We start from the raw sequence: 22,609 nt of genomic DNA, 5'->3' as shown, positions 1-22,609 counted from the left end.
TTTTGTTACACTATCAGTCTTTAACGTGAACTTATTTTACAGATCATGAACGAAAAATCTAAATCCGAAAGGGCCCTCAGCCAATTAGGCCTACCCCCGATGGAATTAGCGGAACCTAACACGAATGGTGAGTTATATTATAATTTATACGTATACTTTTACATAATTTTACACCCTCTTTTGCGTGTTAAAAGCGCCCCTATTTCGTAATTTTCCGTAAAATTGTTATAGCGAATACCGTTCGAGAGAAAACTAAAAATACTAATAAGTGAGTACTTATAAATAAAATAAGGTTTGAATTAATGATCATTTTTCACCTACGAAGCTAATTATTTACAGTTTTTTATTTTCGATACATGAATTGTAAACAGAACCAAACCATCTTCAAGGATTATTTGCAGAAATGCATCCCCGCTGCATGAGTTACGCATCCCGCGCGAAGCGATAAACTTCGCACGATGGTTATCCATGTAGACGACATGCTTTACGTTATATAGGTTGAATCCCGTATTATTTGTCGCGTCACGTAGATAGGGTAACCTATGCAGTGGGGGCAGTTAGCAATATAGTCTTCAGTCAATAAATGAACGTGACGACTTTACAAATGATGTAAAGTGAGTTAGTCACCCTGAATGTTGTTAGACATGTCAATAACACGCCGCTTATGCGAAATTTTGACGTTGTTGAGATGTAAATTACGTGCTACTATGCTCTAGGCGTGTTTTCGGTTTTATTTCTGAATTCAACTGGCTTAAATAAAATAAGAACTGTGTAGATTTTAAATCCTTTTACCCAACAGCGTGCAAATTAATTTACTGACTCTCTAGATTTAACTCAAACATACAGAGGGCAGTCACCTTTTTATGCTACCTCCACTATACATTTGCAATAATTTTTTTCAGTACGGAAATACAATGGTTTCAAAAAATGTATCAACCCGCTACTACAGAAAATGTTAGCTGTAGCAACAATAATTTTAATAACAATATGTTCTTATATTGCTCTTATGAGTATTCTACAAGGTTTTGGTAAGTTCATTTCAATTTGTTGATAAAACATTTTCACTGTTTACGCTTTTTCTCCTATGATAGTATGTGAGGTTGATTTTCACATACAATTTTCGATTGCAATCAAAATTTTACAAATCGATAATCGTCTTAATTTATTTTTAGATAATGATCGCAGTACCGAAATAGTAATAGTAACAGTAAATCAAGAAAGTCCAAATGTTACAGTTGAACAGGACAATTTGGAAATAATATTTCAATTCAATAACAAAACATCATACCCGATAGCTAAGAACAGAGACAAAAGAGAAGTCCTAGCACCATTGGATAGTCCTGTTTCAGAATTTGTGGACAATGAGCCTATATTACAAAATATACATGAAGATCTAATCAAACGTGCTCGACAGATAGTTATGACGCACAATGCTCCTTGCAATAATATGAATCAGGATGAAATTTGTAAACAACTTGTTACTGACATTGAAGCGTTACAAGATGGCGATATTTCAATCAAAAATGAAAATGTTGATAGATTTACAAATAAAAATCACAATACATTTAAAAATAAACCCAGAGAAGATAAAAAGGACAATATATTAGATAATAAAGAAACGCTGACATCCACTGAAAAGACAAAAAGGGAAACGCATTCCTTAGCGAATTTAGAAATGTTGAAGCCGTCTCCTAATGTACCGTTTGAGTCTAGAGAGAGCTACGGATATGTACCTGAACATTCTCCTCCACAAATTTTGCCATACCCACCTCAAGGACCTCCACCTCAACAATTCTCTGATACATGCTTGCTGGCACGTCTTTTAAATCAAAACTTTCACGGCGGTAAGTTCATAATAATTCAACTTTTATTTATTTTAGTGTTTTGAATATACTGGGTGTTAGTGACATCGTAACGAATACTGAGGGGGATGATTCAGACCATGATTCTGAGTTAAAACCAAGTGGAATTTTCCGTCGCAAAATTCATGATTTTGTTTTTTTTTAATTACTTTTAATTACTTTTTTTTAAATACTTTTGCGATCGAAAATTCCACTTGATATTAACTCAGAATAATGAGCTAAATCAATCCCCTCAGTATTCGTTACGATGTCACTTACACCCCGTACCAGTACATACAGGTAGCCAAACAAGTAGGTATGGGTGTTAGTGTTAAATTATTTTCCGTTCCACACTTTAGCGACGGAAAATTCCACTTGATATCAACTCAGAATCATGGCCTGAATCATCCTTCAAAGTTTTCGTTACGATGTCACTGACACCCTGTATAATGTCTTGTCTTCTCCAGGTGACATTATTAGGTCTTAACAGGCGATGCGGCGGGCAACTAGTCACATTGATAGATTAACGTGATTGAAATGATTAGTTAATTATCTAATAAAGCCTAACATAAACTGCCTATATACGTCCCACTGCTGGACACAGGCCTCCCCTCAATCAACCGGAGGGGGTATGGAGCATATTCCACCACGCTGCTCCACTGCGGGTTGGTGGAGGTGTTTTTACGGCTAATAGCCGGGACCAACGGCTTAACGTGCCCTCCGAAGCACGGAATCATCTTACTTTTTCGGACATTCAGGTGATTCAAGCCTGAAAAGTCCTTACCAAACAAAGGACAGTTTCACAAAGTCAACGGCTTGATCTACAAGCTTTATTCACTGGGAGTGCCAGACCGTCTCGTGCACATCATACGAGACTTCCTCTCAAATCGAACCTTTCGCTACCGCGTAGAAGGGACGCTCTCGTCACCGCACCCGATACATGCCGGAGTCCCACAAGGCTCCGTCCTCTCCCCTTTACTATTTTCATTGTATACTAGTGACATTCCCAAATCCCCTAATACCGAATTAGCTTTATTTGCGGATGATACAGCCATCTATTCTTCGTGCCGTGGTCGAGTTATGATGACCGGAATCCTCCAACGCGCGGCCAATGCCTTGGGCAAGTGGTTTCGCAAATGGAGAATCGAGGTAAACCCGGAGAAAAGTGCAGCGGTGTACTTTTCAAAGGGCTATTATAACACGCCACGGTCACGCCGTCAACTTAAAATCATTAAGATGTTTGGCAAGCCGATCCCTTGGGAGGAGCAAGTCAAATATCTCGGCGTAGTCTTAGATAGACGTCTTACTTTCAAGGCCCATATCAAACGTGTGCGCGATCGCGCCGCGTTTGTAATGGGCCGTCTTCACTGTCTTCTTAACAAGCGAAGTAAATTGTCCCTTAGGAATAAGGTGAAAATCTACACGACTTGCATCCGTCCGATCATGACCTATGCAGGGGTAGTTTTCGCTCATGCGAGTCCCTCTCAAATCCACCGTCTACAGGTAATACAAAATCGTTTCATGCGGAAAGCCACGGGAGCTCCGTGGTTCCTTCGCAATGAAAATCTGCACATTGACCTAGGTTTGCCAACCATTGCCCAGTGGCTCAAATTAGCTTCCAAACGTTTTTTCGATTCTGCTCCGCACCACCCAAATCCCCTGGTAGTTGCGGCTTCCGAATACAACCCGCTTAGGGACGGTACTGAAAAGTATCGGCGTCCGAAGGACGTAATATACGATCCCGACGACCCGATTACCCTAGCCATAGAGGCAGCCAATCAGCTCGCGACACCAAACACTTCAGGACCCCGATACCGACCCCGCCGGCGTGGTCGACGATTTCCCTCATTCAGCGCTTATCGCTATCGACCCACTAGGGTCGATTAATTCTTTCAAATATTTTTCCTCTCAGACGACGCCCTGAGCCGAGGTTCGCGCCCAACTGGGCACCCTCAGGCCTGTTGTCTTAAACGTTGTACCGGGTGAGAGCCTTCAGCGCTCCCCATTTGTCCGGCCAAGTAGTTAATGCCATCTGCGGCAAATCTACAATAAGTCACGTCAAAAAAAAAAAAAAAAAAAAAAAAAAAAAAAAAAAAAAAAAAAAAAAAAAAATTTCACAAAGTGATTTCGACCATCAGGTGATTCAAGCCTGAAAAGTCCTTACCAAACAAAAGACAGTTTCACAAAGTGATTTCGACAATGTCCCCATCGGGAATCGAACCCGGACCTCCAGATCGTGAGCCTAACGCTCTAACCACTAAACCACGGAGGCTGCTAATAAAGCCTGCTGTGCCCTAATACTAGTCAAATATATTTTTGTCTGATGATTTGCAGTAGTTCCCATTATTAGTTTTTTTAATTTAATTTATTATAAACTGGTAGTTAGTGTTTATAAGTAATGTTATATTTCTTTCAGGCTCACATGGTATAACGGGATATGCACCGCCGCAATACGAGAGTCATTTACCATACTCTAGGTTTGTATTGAAAATACAATTTCTTCACAATTTTCCGTCTCTTGCAAATATATTTTATGTATTTTGTTATTATCAATTTCACAGATATGTTCCTCCGCCGTTTCCTGGTGTTTTCCATCAAAGTCGAGAAGCCGATATTTATAAGCCGTCGTCCTCCATCCATCATCAGGATGTTGAGATTCTCACCAATTTCTTGACACCGCAGTAAGTGTTTTTTTTTTTTTGTAATACAACATGGCATCATGCCTGTAGCTCCGAAGGGGTGGGCGGAGTTGTACATAGTATTACACACCCGCTCTTCGCCAGCTATGTTTAAATTTGTGACTTGTGTTTGTTTTCTGGTGGCTTCCACGTGGTTACGTGGTATTAATTATCTATTACCCAAGAATAATTGCTATACATAGCACGAGTCGAGATTAAATTATGGGTTCTATCATGGATTTGATAGAATAGGGTGGTTGTATACTAACCCGTTTATATCAAGAGGTGCTGAGTTCAAAGTCAGACCCCGTATGGTTTTATTGTTTTAAGCCTCGTGTAAAGTAATATCCGTGTAATAAACACACGTTTACAAATCAAACACCAAATTGTATGCTTTCAAATAAACATCTACAAATATTAAAAAAATATAAAGTTCTTTGTTTCAACAAGACAAACTCTTTCTTAAGAGGCTTACCAGCTGTTTTCTTTGTATGTCTCTTTGTCTGTCCCATTGTGTAAAATAAATAAGTCAAGTTGTTGTAAAATAAGATTTTGTTAAAGCTCAAATTCACGAAGCGAGAATTTCTGTACCAGTGGCCTTAGCTAAATTGCAAACGATTACGTAGAACGACAGTGCCAGTGATAGAAAAATAAATATAAAGTATCAAAATGAGTTATTGCACTATAATGAGTCTCGCTATGTAAAAAACTTTAAATACTACCGTTGTCAGTCTATTGCAGAGTAATTGTGGGACGACTCTAAAAATAAAATCGTTTGCAACTTGGCTAACCGTCGAAAAAGTTTGTATGCACTTAGAAATATAATGAGTTTTATTCTCATATCATAACATACATATCACAAACCCAATGGGGTAGCAAAAGGTGTAAGAGGTAAATCCATCGTAAGATGAACTAAGTACCTACACCTCACCGAGCTTTCTGTTAGACCAACGCGATAGGTGGTGAGCCGTATCGCCGTTTATAATGGACTTGCTAATGTTAGTGGAAACTGCACTCCTTCTATCTTGTGGGTGGTGGAGGTGGATGACCAACCTCATTAACCCTGGTGTCAGGGTTATTATTAGACCGCTGAAGTCCCCTGATATGGCTCATGTAACGATTACGTATTTACAACAGTGAGTAGTAACCGAGGCCAACGGCTTAGCGTGCCTTAGGGATTTACGAAGCACGGAATGAATGAATGAATTGAAAATGACAAAAATGTCTGGTATTCAATCAATCAATCAATAATACTTTATTGCACAACGACATATACAAAGGACATAAACATACGAATAAAAACATAAGTACAATAGGCATATATATATGGGGTATTGATTGAATGTGTTCCTCTAGTTATTGAATAACTTGTAATGTATACCCACATTGGTTTTTAAAAGATGTGTTGCTGTTGCAGTTTCTTGTAATTTCTTCTCCTCAACCATAACACCTTGCGAAATGACGTAAATTCAAAAATGTTATATTGACCTTCAACAAGTTTATCCATGATAATTACGTTGAATAAATGATTCTGTTTTCTGATTTCTGAATGAACTTAAGATAAAATAATAACTCATTGGTCAATTAAAAAACAAGTCCGCTCAAACCGGCGCTACGCGTTTGAGAAGCAAGTTGGTGTATTGTCACGAGCATTAATATGTTTACACTTTGGTACCATGTCACATTAACTTTTTTGACAAATTGCACTGTAAGTCTCCCTAAATGTCAAATATGTTAGTGCGACAGAGTTCTAAAGTGGGTACATTATATTGCTCATGACTGTACTACAGGACCACGTGACTATTAATATTTATTCTCGTAACACTTTGTTATATCGCCAGTAGGTATAAGATCGAAGCTACTCCCTGAAAACGTGGGCGGACGTTAACCAGTGACATCGTTTTTATGAAGCTTTATGAAAAGATTGCGGTTGAAGCGAATCTATTTGATTGCTCTTGGACGAGAGACTACACAAAAGATGCCCTTTTTATACCCGTAATATACGTAAAAGTATACATAGTATGTCGGTTGTGGGTGCAATTCTATTTTTCATTTAGCTTCTAAACAATGGATGTAGCATCTAACTAGACAAAGAATTTGTATTGGAATTTGCTATTTTGTTTTCAAAAGAAACATTAAAGTTTCTAACATAACATAACATAACATAACATAACATAACATAACATAACATAACATAACAAATACTTTATTGCACAAACAGGAAAAAAACAAAATACAAAACAAAAGAGAAATAGAATTAGTACAATAGGCGGCCTTATTGCTAAGTAGCAATCTCTTCCAGGCAACCTTTAAGTATAGGAGATATTGATATTATTCTACTTCTAATGCAATGTTGTTTAGAAGCATTTTATTTGTTGACGGGACTTTTTGTACATTTACCGCATATGGTATTAACTACTTGGCCGGACAGTCAGAAACAACGAAGGGTACTGAAACTAGTACAAAGAAATGTAGCCACTGTTTTTTAAACAATAACCAAAAGCTAAATATTTTTTTCAGTGTATAGGGGTGAAAGTTTACTATCTTCTTCTATCGTGTGGGTCGTGAGGTGAACCCTGGTGTCAGGGTTACTATTGAGCCGCCAAAGGCCCCCAACCTGGCTCATATAACTAACTACTACTTAATTACATCAGTAAGTAGTAACCAGGACCAACGGCTTAACGTGCAAAGCGCGGTGACGCGCGGATCATCTTACTTTCGGACAATCAGGTGATCAGCCTGTAATGTGTTAACCAAACTAAGGATCACAAAGTAATTTTTGTGATATTTTCCCGCCGGGAATCGAACCCGGGACCCCCAAATCGTGAGCCTAACGCTCAACCATTGGACCACGAAGGCTGTTAAAATAAGTTAAATAAAAAAAAACTACATTAATTTCGGAGGGTACAATATAAATTGTACAGAGTAATCAATAAAACAGCTTTCTCTTCTTTTATAATAACACAACTAAAAATAAATGTAGGTAATTAGATTATGTATGCTAATTGGGCACCCTCAGTCCTGTTGTCCAAATTTTTTTAGCGTGTGAGTGCTAATCCCATATGCGGAAAATCTACAACAAGCCACGTCAAAAGCTATTCCACTATTGCAGGGTAAATTGTAGGTTATTTATTTTATAGAGATATTAGCGCAAATATTCCTTTAACACCAGAGGAACTTACTAACTTCCATAAGTATTAGTTTCCATGATTATTCTGACTTTCTTGTAAGAAATAATTAGGAGCTTAACATGTAACAACTTTTTTGGCACGTAGCAAATTGTTTTTTTTATTATGTAGGCAAAGTACTGTCGCTTTACCATTTACTTGACTTAGATCAAGATAAAATTGATTGATCAGCAGATCACAACAGTAGTTTCGATAGCTTTAAAAATAAACCAAATCCTGGTCTGCACGACAACTGCTATATCTACCTAGAATAAACGTCGCGTCGTTCGGCTATTGATGGAAACCCTCGATATGAATCGCGCCGCGTGCGATACGGTCATCGTCCCGCGAGGGCTAGGTTAGTAATAATACATTTTCACGCACAATATAATCATTATCAATAATTATTAATTATATTTTTGTTTTTATAACATTTACCCGTGCTTAGGGAAACTAACAAAACAAGACACTCAAAAGACCTACGGATTCAAATACCGCCCGAGTCAGAAATGATTTGTATTTTATTTTATCTTTATTAATTAGATTACTTTTGCCCAACATTGGTCACGATTAAGTACTTCGTGTTTTTATTGTCAATAGTTTTTCTTTTGTCAAACACCTTATATTGAGCGACTTGAATCATGTCAAGGGCCTTCGGCTGCTCCGTAACTCTGGGGTTAGTGTGGGCAGTCATTAACGTAACAAGTCAGTTGTGTCTTAAGCTGTTACACGGGACAAGTATTACTTGTAGTGACAGCCGGATCACTACTAGTAATACTTGTGGTTCTGCCTCCCTTTAGGGATCACTGGCATGAGTTTGTATGATTTTTTAAATTCTATCTTTTTGCAGGCCAGTACAACACGCGAGAAATGCATCCGAGAGAGATTCAGAATGCACTTTGGGTACATTGCCCTGTAGTAACGGCGAAAGTTGTATCTCAGAGAACCAGTGGTGTGATGGCAGTGTGGACTGCACTGATGCAAGCGATGAATCCAGATGCAGCTGCAAGTCCAGGGTTGATAAATCCCGAGTGTGCGATGGCTACTTTGACTGCCCCTTCGGAGAGGATGAAATGGGGTGTTATGGTGAGTTCTTGATCAAAATTGACTTCAGGACCCGGACAACGACCTTGCTGGCGTGGTTTACGTTTTTATCAAAGTATATCGGCCTGATACATTCGATTAATTATTATTTCAAATATAAACCTCTCAGACGACGCCCAGAGCCGAGGTTCGCGTTCAACTGTGCATCCTCAAGCATATTTGTCTTAAAGTTTTATACCCGATAAGAGTCGTTAGCGCTTTCCATTTGTTCGGCCGAGTGTTAATGCTATCTCATACAAACCTACAATAAATCACACGTACATAAACTCACACCTGTAAGCCCTAATGGGGTGGGCAGAGCCACAAGTAATCAAAGTCAACTTGCAGCCGCTGTTGATACGATGGTAGCTGGATATGATGTATCTTATGGTAATAAGGGATCAGCCTATCGCCCATAACGTTAGTTCATCATGTTAGAAAGGATATAAGCCCTCTGTCGGCATTAAATCAAATTCGATTATTCGGTTGAATCACATTCATCGTATCTCTAATTTCCCAATAATAATTGTGGCAGTCAGAGGTACATCCATCGCAAGATGAATGATGATGAACCCACAGGTCTCCGAGCTTTCTGTTAGACCAGCGTAATAAGTGGTGAGCCGTATCGCCGTCTATAATGGTCGAGCCAACTGTGAAGTGACTGTAATTTCCAGGTTGCAGTGAGTCCACATTCAGTTGTCAAGACTTGGATGTGAACTCCCAAAGCACTTGTTTCACCAAGGAGCAGCGATGTAACAACGTCGCGGACTGTCCCAACCATAGAGATGAAATGGACTGCACCATGCTGGCACCAACACTACATAAAACTGGTGTAAGCACTTATTCAGGGTGTTAGTGACATCGTAACGAATACTGAGGGGGATGATTCAGCTCATGATTCTGAGTTAGTACAACAACAACAATATAAACAGCCTATTTATGTCCCACTGTTGAGCACAGGCCAACCCTTAATCAACCAGAGGGGGTATGGAGCATACTCCACCACGCTGCTCCAGTTAATATCAAGTGGAATTTTCCGTCGCAAAATTCATGAATATTTCTGTGCTTTTTTTTAATATTGTTCATTGTTTAATTCCATACGTTTGCGACGGACAATTCCACTTGATAATTATCTACTTAGAATTGTAGTCTGACTTATCCCTCAAACTTTTCGTTACGACGTCACTAACACTGTATTTATACTTACATAAGGATTTATGTAAGGTGACGACATAAAGTGACATGTCATTCCCACGTAGCCATAATCGTTTGCAATTTAACCTCCCTGCCCGTGCAATTTATTTGCAGCTGAGTTGAAGAAATGAAAAAAAAAACACTCAATTTGTGATTATTTTGAAATATCAAGTAAACAATTGTACTTAAGTACGTAGGCAGGCAATTTAAAATATCTTCATCCAAAACGGAATACAACACTCTGAAGTCAATTTATTGTTACAAATTATTCCATTCGTTAACAGCTCTGGAACAAAGCGCGAAGTTTATTCATTAAAGTCGAAAGAAAAAGTTAAAAAGCGAACCCATGTCATCGTTTCCTGTGCTTTTAGTACAAGTTTTAGGAGATTTCTCTTGAAACTTTACACTTATTTGACAGTCTTTTCAAATCCTTGTTGAAATCCAAGCGTAGGTGGCTTCCAACAATCATCTTTTCCTTCTATCGTGTGGGCTGTGAAGTGGATTACCAACTTCAGCACCCCTGGTGTCAGGGTTATTATTGAACTGCCAAAGGCCCCTGACATGACTCATGTAACGACTACGTACTTACCACATCAGTAAGTAGTAACCGGGACCAACGGCTTAACGTGCCTTTCGATGTATGGATCATCTTACTTTTGGACAATCAGGTGATCAGCCTGTAATGTGCTAACCAAACTAGGGATCACAAAGTGATTTTTCTGATATGTCCCCACCGGGATTCGAACCCGGGGCCTCCGGATCGTCAGCACAACGCTCAACCACCGGACCACGGAGGCCGATCCAACAATAAATCAACTTGTATACACATACATATATAAACCCACCAGGGTCAGCAGAGACTATGAAATTTCATTTGTTTCAATCCTATCACACCTCTCTTTCTTCCTCCACATTCCTCAATCGTTTCATACACATCGGTTCAGAATAGACCGTACTGAACTTTTTCTAAGAACATCTCCAATTTGGTCAATGTACGTCCTTCTAGGTCTTCCTCTGCCAGCCCTACCACCAACCTTCGCTTTATATACTGCTTTGGTAATCCTATTATCCTTCATCCGCTCTACGTGTCCAAACCAAGTTTACATTCCCTTCTCAATCTTAGTCACTATTCACTATATCGTCTTTTACACCACATCTCTCTCTCTTTTGTCACATTGTTTCTCAATATATCACTCAACACCACAGATGCTACGCAAGTTACGCAACGACCTTACTTCTACGGCATTAATCCTACTTTCGTGCTTCTTCTGCCATACCCAACATTCACTACCGTACTTCAGCTTGTATATTTTAAAGTATTTCTATTTCTCTTTACAAATTCACTTTCTAAAATCAGAAATCAGCGCAGCGCAGTGGAGCAGCGTGCTGAAGTATGTTCCGTACGCCCTCCATCCCCCTTTTTGTAACGTTTGTGATCCGTTGCCAAAAAATTAGTTATGAGATATCTCACAATTATTATTTTTTTCAGCTATTCGCCGTATCAAATACTGAAGGATTCCTGCATAGAAATTTCAAAGGGGAATGGTACGCAGTGTGTAAAAACCCTTACATGTGGGCGCACGATGCTTGTCGTAGAGAAACCGGGCTTATTATAAGGTAATATTTGTTTCTTGCATTTATGCTAGTCTGCGATTGTTGAAGTAAAACAATTTCGCAAAGGCCGGTCATAGGACGGGTAAGTACAAAAAAAAGTTTTCATTTCGAGCTCCTCCGTGCTTCGGAAGGCACGTTAAGCCGTTGGTCCCGGCTGCATTAGCAGTCGTTAATAACCATCACTCCGCACTGGGCCCGCGTGATGGTTTAAGGCCCGATCTCCCTATCGATCCATAGGGAAGGCCCGTGCCCCAGCAGTGGGGACGTTAATGGGCTGATGATGATGATGATGATGATGATTCTAGTCTGGGAGTGAATAAAAAAATATAATGCATCCCGTACACCATCAGCGATTACAGATAATGAGCGACTTTCCAATCGGCGTTCCCCAAACACACGATAGACAATATCTATATCTGCACTGTTATCATGCCTGCCTGACCACGATTACTCTATACCTACCCACCACGCATCTGCTCCAACTATTTACCCTCGTTGACCACACACAAATCCAAACGCACGCACGCTCGCTCGCACATACATTCACACACACACACATACACACACCCTGGTATTTCTGGTTACATTTTGCACCTTACATACAACATGACTACCATGGCCGAACCATCATATCTTGCCTGTATCCCCGAAAGGGTGAGTAGACGTAAACTCGGACAATTGTCATCTTTGTTTAAGCCCATGTATTTTAACAGGGAAGGGTAAAAATCCTGGATACAACGTGATATCAATTAACTATAATAAATTCAAATTCAACCGGAGAGGGTTGAATTCCCCCTCCCCGGTTGATTGAGAGGAGGCCTGTGCCCAGCAGTGGGACGTATAATAGGCTATTTATGTTTATGTTTTTATGTAAATTCAAATTCATAAAGTCAAATTCATTGGTTTACAGACCATTGTGATTTGAAGCTACGACACTACTAATATAACTCTTGCGTACTCTAAACCGGGTTGTCACGGATTCCAACGTTTCTTTGATCTGTGGAATGAATCAATGAATAATTTGTTTACTTTTTTCAGGCCTCCGTTCATCCAAGTAGTGCCAATAGACCCCATGTTAAAGGTCAACTATCTGAACACTGGTCAAGGTGGCATGATACAAATGAGTACAACATGCTTTAACTCTTCCGCTATCTACGTCACATGTCCTGACCTCCTGTGTGGCACAAGGATCATGTCTAATACGCAAATATTGAGAGAGGTAAATTGTATTAATATTAATTAATAAGAGCTACTACAACAAGGGGTGATAAAAGAAAGAATTCTCAGCTGAGACTGCCCTCAAGACCAAGCTCAAGCCCCTGTTTTTATATAAGAACTGTCATATTGACATGATCCTGAGGGCAGTCTCAGCTGAGATTAGTTTATTAATTCCACCCTAGGTATTTAAGAGTACCTACCGAACCGAAAAATTTAAGAAATATATATAATATAACAGAGATCAATCTATTTCTTTTTTATAAAATATTATCCACAGATAGACGTCTGCGATGGGAGGACTGTTAAGATTATGCTTCCCTCTGTATTACAGAGTTTATAGTAACAGTCTTGTAAATTTTCAACTTTGATGCAGTTTTTGTACGGTTGGCGTTACTGTATTGAGACTGCAAACGCTTGCATTATAATCGCATTCTATTGCAGTTTAAAGTCAGTTCAGTCCTTCTAACTTTACTTAATCATTCGTCGTCAATTGGTAATAATTATAATATTTATATAGAATGTAAATATTGTTGAAAAATAGTATTTTGATAATCGAACAGCATTATTTTTTTACAAAGTTTGATCATTAGAATACCATTTAAATAAAAACATAAACGTTCCTTTTTCAAGAATGCAGATGTGGAGAGCCATTTATTTGGACGTAACAAGAGGTTCCTCCTTGGTAACCCTTACCCTATGATGTTCTACAACAATCGTATGAAACGGCACATAGCTGATATTACTGGAGAGAAGAAACAAAGGTCTTTGCAAGGAGTAGAAGAAGAGTCAAATAAGGAAGGGATAGAGAAAGAGTCCAATAAAAAGAGAGATAAGAGAACGGAGAGTAGAGTGGTGGGAGGTAAACCCAGTCAGCCGGCAGCGTGGCCCTGGATGATAGCAATGTACAGAGATGGAATGTTCCACTGCGGAGGAGTAGTTTTGACGCAAAGTTGGGTGATATCAGCAGCTCATTGCGTTCACAAGTGAGTCTTTATCATCATCTCCTCAGCGTTTTCCCATTCAAATGAGTTACCCTTGATTGGTTACTTGACAGGTTTAAGGATAAAGTATTTTAATTTATTTCATACCGCTTCAATTCTCGAAAAATCTTTAATAATAGAAAAATAAAAACATTTTTCTCTTCATTAATTTTAAAATTCGCACGAAAACGGTTGGTCACGTGACATTGTGCCCAGGGACGCCACATTTCAATAAAAAAAGAACCTGTCAAACAGTATTGCTTGAAACCTGACATAAAGTTTGTTTAGTTTGTGAAATGTGACGTCAGACGAAGCTCAATTATGGCCGCCCGCTTTTTGGGTCTTGTAATACACAGATAAAAAAATCGCATTCTTATTTTGTAAAAATAAAATATTTAAAAATGATCTTAATAAAAAATCAACTATTGGATAATTATCGTTAAATGATAAACTACTATATCCGACATAACATAACATAAACTGCCTATATACGTCCCACTGCTGGGCACAGGCCTCCCCTCAATCAACCGGAGGGGGTATATCCGACATATTTCATTTAATTTTTGCAACTGTCAAGTGGCCAATTAAAAGACTTTCACAGAACTGCCGTGCGTCTTCGAACCCGAAAGAAAAACCGACCCAGTTAGGTACTTATCTTTTTTAAACATCTTATGCAAAAGATCTCTTAGCTGTAAGTTAACTGTAAGTATTTTAAAACATAGTAACATTAAGCGAACTCCACTCCCACAGACAAACCGAGAAATTGGTTTTGTGGGGTTTTTCATCATCATCAACCCATTAACGTCCCCACTGCTGGGGCACGGGCCTTCCCTATGGATGGATAGGGAGATCGGGCCTTTAACCATCACGCGGGCCCAGTGCGGATTGACGGAGGAGCTCGAGATGAAAACTTTTTTTTTTGTGGTCACTCATCCTATAACCGACCTTTGCGAAAGTTGCTTAACTTCAACAATCGCAGACCGAGCGCGTTAACCGCTGCGCCACCGAGCTTCTCAATTCTCTTGTGGGGTGGGATTTTTATTGTACCAATATTTTCTGTATTTTTTATGAAAAATAAACATTTTACTTACTTAGTTATTAGATCGGGCGTGTGTTCTTCCTCACAATGTTTTTCCTTTGTCGCTGAGCTGAAAACGTGGTATCAAAATTATTAATGACCCTAACATGCCTGATTCGGACAACTAATCCAAATTTGTCTGTTGATTACGGAACCTCCGTAAATCTAATTTTAATTTTTGCCCGATCGGAGAGAAAGCCACGCTTGCACTGGCTTGATTTATTTGCGTTCATAAGTACGTATATATATCTCAGAATCTAATATCATACGTAGCCGAATTTGCAGTGCGGTTACCCTCATCAGCCATAAACAGCTTTTAGCAGCAATCATTATTAGTTTCAGACATAATAAGGTAAGTATTTGAGAAGCTATACTCCTTAGCACGTCGGCGAAAAGTCACCAGTATGTCGGTAATCTACAGACTGCACTTCGGGGAGTGTGCTCGCGATATACACGAGCTGATTCCCCATCCCCCTTTTATCTTCGGATTTCCAGACGTACAGCCGGATTCCATCCCTATTGGGTGGATATCCCAACGATTCGCACAAAGTGCTTCGCATCGTCCTTCGAAGCAGTGCGCAATTCTATGGTGTGGAATTATCTGCCGTCTTCTGTATTTCCGAATGCATATAACATATAACTCAGTTGCTTTCAAGGCCAGAGTAAACAGGCACCTTCTGGGCGAGGTCCATCTTAGTCCTCGTCAATGCCTTCGGGCAAGTCTGGGGCCAAAAGCAAACCCATCAAAGGTTAAAAAGAATAAGACACAAACTATCTTAGCAAAAAATGCAAATACGTCAGTTTACAAAGTCAGCCACGATATGAAAGAACATAATATACCTTCTTGAAATTCGTATCCAAAAGCGGAGTCTTATTACCAGCGGATATTTATTGCTTCACTGGTTTAAGCACTTCGAGTATCTACTTTACGTCGCTAGCTCGCATACTTCACACTTATATCCTATTGAAATTGATTCATATATGGGCGAATATTTGAAGGTTTCTCTATTCGTAGTATAAGTGACACATTTTTTCTTGTGTGTTTCAAGTATTGGCTACAGATATTGGCCGCAATAACCATTCGATTCGATTGAAACTGTATCTTAATCTTATTAGTCGGAATTAAAACAAATGCCATATTAAAAAAAATACGCCCGCAATACATAACATTATAGTAGGGTGCTAGTGACATCGTACTGAAGAATTTGAGTGATTCAGCTCATTATTTTGAGTTAATATCAAGTGGAATTTTCTATCGCAAAAGTGTAGAATTGAAAATAATTAACAAAAACACAAAAAATATCATGAATTCTGCGATGGAAAATTGAACTTGATATTAACTCAGAATCGTGGTGTATGCCCGAAGAGGTAAGCAGAGGTGTATAGTATGTACTCCCACTCCACGCCAGCTATGTTTGAGTCCCATGTGATAGGGTCGACCCTACTGCCATTATCCGAGCAGAAATCCTGGAATACAAGTGATATCAAATATCTAAGATCTAAACGTGAATACAAAGGATTATAAATACAGAGACAATTTATAAAAATAAACGCAAATTACTACTTCTACATGATTTTCTTTCTTTTATTCTTCTTCTTCTTTCTTTTAGGTTCTGGGATCATTACTTCGAAATACGAGTTGGGATGCTACGCCGCTTCTCTTTCTCACCGCAAGAGCAGAACCACAAAGTAACACATATCATTGTAAACCAGTTGTACAGTCAAGCTGATATGAAGAACGACTTATCGCTGTTGAAGGTCAAGCCGTCGATACAGTTCAGTAGGTGGGTGAGGCCTATATGTCTGCCGGGCTCTGAAACCGCGGGGCCCGAATGGCTTTGGGGGCCTCCTGCCGGTACGATTTGCACGGCGGTTGGTTGGGGAGCTACCGTCGAGCATGGACCAGATCGTAAGTCCGAATAAAATTTAATATTTTATCGTAAAAAGGGAGATAATAAACAATATTGTTGCTATGGTAACCTACTGCTACTTGATTGAAACTAACGGGAACCAAACCCTAAAAGACATCGTATTTTTCTTTTTTATGATAAAAATAAATATACTTTATTGAGATTGATACAGAAATAAAGACAACAGATACAGAAAAACACCACATGTGGCCGAGAAATAGGCAGTTTTTATCCTCAATCGTTGCTGTAGTGCCCTAAAAGTATATGTCTGTGATAGACACAAATATAATTATCTTTTAAATTGAAGGTTTTAAAAGATACTTATCTCATTCTTCTTTTACGATATAGTGGAGTCATTAAAGAGTTTAAATTATAACATTAATAATCGAAATATTTAAGTGCTACTTAAAATGTTTCTGATTTTAATAAGTATTAGAAAAAATACACCTCAAAATTAAAAAATATCAAGATCAGATTATTTCTTGCAGTGGAAAATAAAAAAATAAATCTATATGTTAGGCTCCATTATGTTTGTTTTCTGCACAATAAGTGCAAATAAAAACAATTTATATGCAAAACACAAACCAACTTTAGGTGGGCTGGCAAAAAAAGATCGTCAGAACTGCCAATTTATGTGTTTACGTTTGACAGCGGATCACATGCGTGAAGTAGAGGTGCCTATTTGGGGTCATTGCAAACACCGCGAAGACAGAGCTGGGAAGGAAATCTGCGCCGGACTAGCTGAAGGAGGCAAAGATGCTTGTCAGGTACAAATCAATACGGAAAATACGTCAAAAACTCATTGCTAAAATTAATATTTCATTAGTACTAAAAGCAATTTTACGTAACGTTTACTTGAGATCTTATTTTAGGCAAATTACAAATTGTTTGTTTTCAATGAAGCTAAAAATAGAATCAAGTCTGAATCATTACGCTATACTAAGGTTTACAAAGTTTATATTATTAAGATATTCTTGAATCAGTCGAGACGGGATGGTCTTGATTTCACCATGTTTTCTTACTTTGTAATTATAAGTGATGCTTTCATAATCCTATTTTCTAATTTATTAATTTAAGGGTGACAGCGGAGGTCCGCTTTTATGCAGAAACCCTCTTAATTCTCAACAATGGTATATGGCTGGAATCGTAAGTCATGGCGACGGCTGCGCGCGTAAAGATGAACCCGGGGTGTATACACGAGTCAGTCTCTTTGTGAAGTGGATTAAGTATCATATCTGTAAGTATCTTCACATAGTTTCCATTTTTTCTATTAAGCCTGCAGGCTCTGCACAGCGACCATACCGCGCGCGGGCGAATTATATGGACAGTTTTGACCAATAGACGCAGCGAATGCTATCTATGTGGATAAACATCTATGGCTATTTGTCAAAGCCTTCGATTGAAATCGCGCCGCGTGCGGCGTTGTTGCCATGCCGCTAGGGCTGATGCGTATAGAAGTATAGATGCCCGCGTGCGTGCCGAGAAGGCTCCACAGAGGTTTAATTTTGGCCCAACTCGAGCATATTTTGAACAATACAACAAAATCTCTGTCCAAAACACTCCCTGTGACGTGTTTATTAACCTTTAAATTAACACACAGGTATCTAGTAAAATATTGCACAACACTGTCTTCTTCTTTTTACAGTCTCAGAATCCTTACCGTCACTACAACCTAAGCAAGAATGTCCCGGATTCAGATGTATATCAGGAATATCTAAATGTATTCCTTTAAAGAGAACATGTGATAAAATAGTCGACTGCCTTGGCGGTGAAGATGAAATAAATTGCGACAAAATGAGATCCAATCATCCATTACACAATTTATTCATGTCTACTCCATCCAAAATTATAAACAGTCCAGCCAACGACTTTCAAACCAAAGGAGTTGAAACTGAGCGGACTGTGACGGTCAAAGCTTCTCGAGAGGCTGATAATAGTGATACACCTGCGACAAACCCTATATTGCTACGGAAAAATGAGGAATTTAAAGTGACTACTTCTCGAGAAGTTGACAATAATGATAGAGCTATGACAAAGCCTATCGACGCACGGACAAATGAAAAAGTTACAGTAACGACTGAGATAAATACTGACGTCGAACAATCTAGAAGCCATCAAGATATGGAAACTTCGTCATCCAATTCTCAAAATAGTGAAATCGATTTTACTAAAGCTTCAACATTAGAAATTTCTGCTTCAAAAAGTGTGGAAGAGTCCAACTCTCTAGAAGGACGTGTGACTGAAGATTCATTCAGATCAGTAACAAGTGAAGAGATGGAACGAACAAACCGTGGTGACTTAGCTGATGTTTTTTCTGTATCTATATCAAAAGAGTCTTTAGAATCTAGATCTTCAATTCAAGAGAGTAATAACTTTAGAGAATCCGATATAAGTGAAGATTGGACCGACCCTACAACAAATAAACCTACAGAATCTTCTACTATTAGTACTGAAAGTGTCGATAAAACATCAAGTACAACTACTGTAACTGTAATTGAAGCCAAAGAGTTGACTGAAAATAGTACAGAAAAGGTTATTCCAAATACAACTGCAAATAACTTGCCCAAGACTTTAGGTACCAGTGAAAACATTGAACCAGAGTCGAAAGATTTATTAATAGACCTTTCAGAATCCACATCTCACTCAACCATAATGACCTCTGAAAAACCTTTTGAAAATGTAAAAACTTTGCCATTTGGCGAGTTATCAACATCTAAACCTCTCAACGAAGAAAAAGCTAAAATTTTACCAGATTCAGAAAACAATACAGTAGTAAATAAAGTGAAGGATATTATATCATCTGTTTTGAAACCTGCAAATATGAAGAAGAAACATTCTGTACCTATGAAATTTGAATGTAGGCAGTAAGTAGGATTTTTTATAAATACGAAATGTAGCTTTAATTATAATCACGTAAGTAAATATAATAATGAACTTTAATATTCATTCAAATTATGTTAATAAATAAAATTTGATTAAGTTACGGGTCACATTCAAACTTCTTACTCACATTAAGATTATAACTTTACGTACAATCTTAGTAATTATAGTAGGTTTATTTTTATTGCCTAAATATATTGTGAAGAAGAAGGATTGAGCTAACATCAGCGACCAAATTGGGCATGTCTTTAAAGAAAGGTCAAAGTTGTCAAGATCTTAATATGGATATGGAATTCCGTGGACTCCGTGGTACATGGCTACTATGATATTGTAATTGTTGAATTATATTTTCCAGTATTAGCCAAATAGTACCTTACCACCAACGATGCGACCGCAAGGCGGACTGTGAAGATGGTACGGATGAACTGGGGTGTACTTGCATTGATTATCTGTCTCGTTTCGACAAAGCACTGCTCTGCAATGGTGTTTTTGACTGTGCTGATGGGCAAGATGAACTTGATTGTTGTAAGTATAATTTATATTTTTTAATAAATGATAGTATAGCGTTTATAGAACCAAGCAGTGGTTAAAAGACAGACGTCAACGAAACACAGGTACCTAAATCGACTTATGAGACAGTTATAATCAAGTTGCTGTGGTTCAGCGGCTTGCTTCTCAAACGAGGAGCGCTGGTGCGAAACCTGGTACCGGAATTTCACCAATATTAATTTTCCTAAGTGGAGTTTTCATTAACACAGTTGGTTCGACCATTATAGACGGCGATATTGCTCAAAGGTGGTGAGGGGTAGGTTTAGTTCATCTTGCGATGGATGTACCTCTGACTACCCCAATTGGGATATAGCAGTGGGCTTATGTTGTGTTATCATTATACTTATCGTTAAAGTTTGTATTCCATTATCCTTTCAGACACGTGCAATGAAGATCATTTTCTGTGCAAAAGAAGTCAACAGTGTGTTCCCAGAAAATATGTTTGTGATGGAAAACCACACTGTCCCTTGGGTGAAGATGAAATGGACTGCTGTAAGTATCAATATATTCTAATACTTTCATCACAAAAACTTTCTTAGTAGGTACTTCGCTGCAGAATTAACTTATACATAATTTTTTAAATCTCACTAGATTTTGTTAGTGCCACGGTGTTTTAGTAAGATTATTTTCCTTACTTAAATAGTATTGGTAATAGTATTATCTACAAACGTAAATGATAATATTTCTAGCTAAGCAGAGAAGAGTAGAATCCAAGGCAAGCCTACATTAAGTCAGGTAGAAAAGAAACCTACAATACCTAAACATAATAAACAAGACAAATAATAGTGCGGTGTAAGATTTGAATATGGAACCTTCCGTCTCGTATAATTATTTTTCTAATATTATCATTTTGTTTTGTAAAGATTATTATATATTATCATTTCAGACGCCCTAACGAATGGTCAGAGTATTGTAGTAGATTTTGACGGTAGACCTAGAGTAAGTCTGCAAGGTTTTCTAACAAAGAAACATGATAATGATTGGCACGTGGTTTGCAACGAAAAAATGAGTATAGAACAAGAAGAAACTGCAGCGACGCATATTTGCCACTATTTGGGATTCAGGTGAATACTTTGTTGATCAAAATTTTGCTGCACACATTTGTAATTTTAAGGATCTGTTTAAACTCTCACTGATAACTCTAATTCTCCTGTGATTCAGATTTCCAAACACCATATTAGTTAAATAATGAAGTTTGGAATTTACAAGGACTTTGAGCCAAAACCGGAAAATAATTAAGCAGTTAATGAAAAAAAAAATAAACACTTATTAGCAGATCTATTAATCAATTTATCAGCTGTATAAATGTTGTTTGGAAGACATAATATTGTTTCTGTGGCAAAAATGCTTCTTGTATTAAAATCTACTGCTTTTTTGGTCTTCTTCGTCTTTGTTGTGTTATTATTTTTTGTATTGTATTGATGTAACTGTTACTTTTTTTAGTTCCGCAAACAACTATCGTGTTAAATATGTCAATGTTAGAGAAGAAGAATTACTAAAAGCGAAATCAGTTAACGAGCTAAGAAACAAGAGGAGTACACAAGAACATATTCCCGTACATTTTGCCTTTAGACGAGTCGAGGAAGATACTGCGCGGCATTTAATTATAGAAGAGCCTGAATTTTTGAAAGAGCACTGTGTTCCAAATGTGACTAAGACATGCGCTTCTCTGTATGTTTATTGCAATCAGGCGCTGTTTACAAACAATTTTGACATGCCCAATGAAATACTTTTCTCTCGAGAAGCAGAAGTTAAGACACATATGTGGCCTTGGGTAGCTAAGGTATACGTCGATGGGGATTATAAATGCTCCGGAGTTTTAATCAATTCTACTTGGGTATTGGTTAGTCACTCTTGTCTGTGGGATACCCTGTAAGTAAATACTACGATTTATTGCTTATTCATTAAGGATTCCATAATTACAGTATCTGCAGATGTCATCAACATCGTCAATTTAAGAGCCACGCTCTTGTCGGTGCAGCATTTTCCATGCTACTTTTTAGGGAAAAATAGGGCAGTGGTTTCCCTCTTGCCTTTCGCCCCGCAGTACTCTGTCTGACGTAAGTGGGGTGGCGCACAGAGTAGTCTATTACAAAGCCATACTAGGACTCCTGTCCTCCGCCTCTGAACAGTATTGACAGTTACTGCTGCCCTCTGTCAGGTTCCAGGTTACAGGTCTGCAGATGTAACCAAGGTATTATATAAGATTAATTGAATTGAAACGAATGTTACGTTCGTTACTTATTACAAAATCCAATGGGTTATGCTGACCATCAGATTTTCCCTGTCATTCCGCCATTCTCTCTCCTATCTCGCTGACTCCTCGTTCTCTCTTTCAAGACTAGGGGTCATTGAGAAACTATGTTTTTATTGTGACTTCCAAGGGAGTTGCAAACCGATGAGGTCTCTACTGAGTT

At 38.4% G+C, this 22,609-nt stretch overlaps 1 protein-coding gene across 1 annotated transcript in view; it reads left to right on the top strand.

Annotated features, from left to right (window-relative positions):
- The first annotated feature begins 1,653 nt into the window (after nt 1-1,653).
- LOC126369738 (serine protease nudel) overlaps nt 1,654-22,609 on the top strand; it is a 40,896-nt gene continuing 19,940 nt past the window's right edge. The window contains exons 1-16 of the mRNA XM_050014320.1: nt 1,654-1,844; nt 4,258-4,318; nt 4,403-4,522; nt 8,537-8,772; nt 9,444-9,601; nt 11,453-11,580; nt 12,616-12,796; nt 13,426-13,778; nt 16,464-16,762; nt 17,415-17,530; nt 17,841-18,000; nt 18,409-19,627; nt 19,999-20,168; nt 20,571-20,684; nt 21,079-21,256; nt 21,636-22,064. Of these exons, the coding sequence (XP_049870277.1) occupies nt 1,676-1,844; nt 4,258-4,318; nt 4,403-4,522; nt 8,537-8,772; nt 9,444-9,601; nt 11,453-11,580; nt 12,616-12,796; nt 13,426-13,778; nt 16,464-16,762; nt 17,415-17,530; nt 17,841-18,000; nt 18,409-19,627; nt 19,999-20,168; nt 20,571-20,684; nt 21,079-21,256; nt 21,636-22,064 (4,091 nt within the window). The 5' untranslated portion in view covers nt 1,654-1,675. The remainder of the gene's footprint in view (nt 1,845-4,257; nt 4,319-4,402; nt 4,523-8,536; nt 8,773-9,443; nt 9,602-11,452; nt 11,581-12,615; nt 12,797-13,425; nt 13,779-16,463; nt 16,763-17,414; nt 17,531-17,840; nt 18,001-18,408; nt 19,628-19,998; nt 20,169-20,570; nt 20,685-21,078; nt 21,257-21,635; nt 22,065-22,609) is intronic.

The sequence above is a fragment of the Pectinophora gossypiella genome, chromosome 9 (genome assembly GCF_024362695.1).
Source record: "Pectinophora gossypiella chromosome 9, ilPecGoss1.1, whole genome shotgun sequence".
NCBI lineage: Eukaryota > Metazoa > Arthropoda > Insecta > Lepidoptera > Gelechiidae > Pectinophora > Pectinophora gossypiella.
Note: the sequence above shows the minus strand (reverse complement) of the source record. Positions and strands in the feature narration are given on the sequence as shown.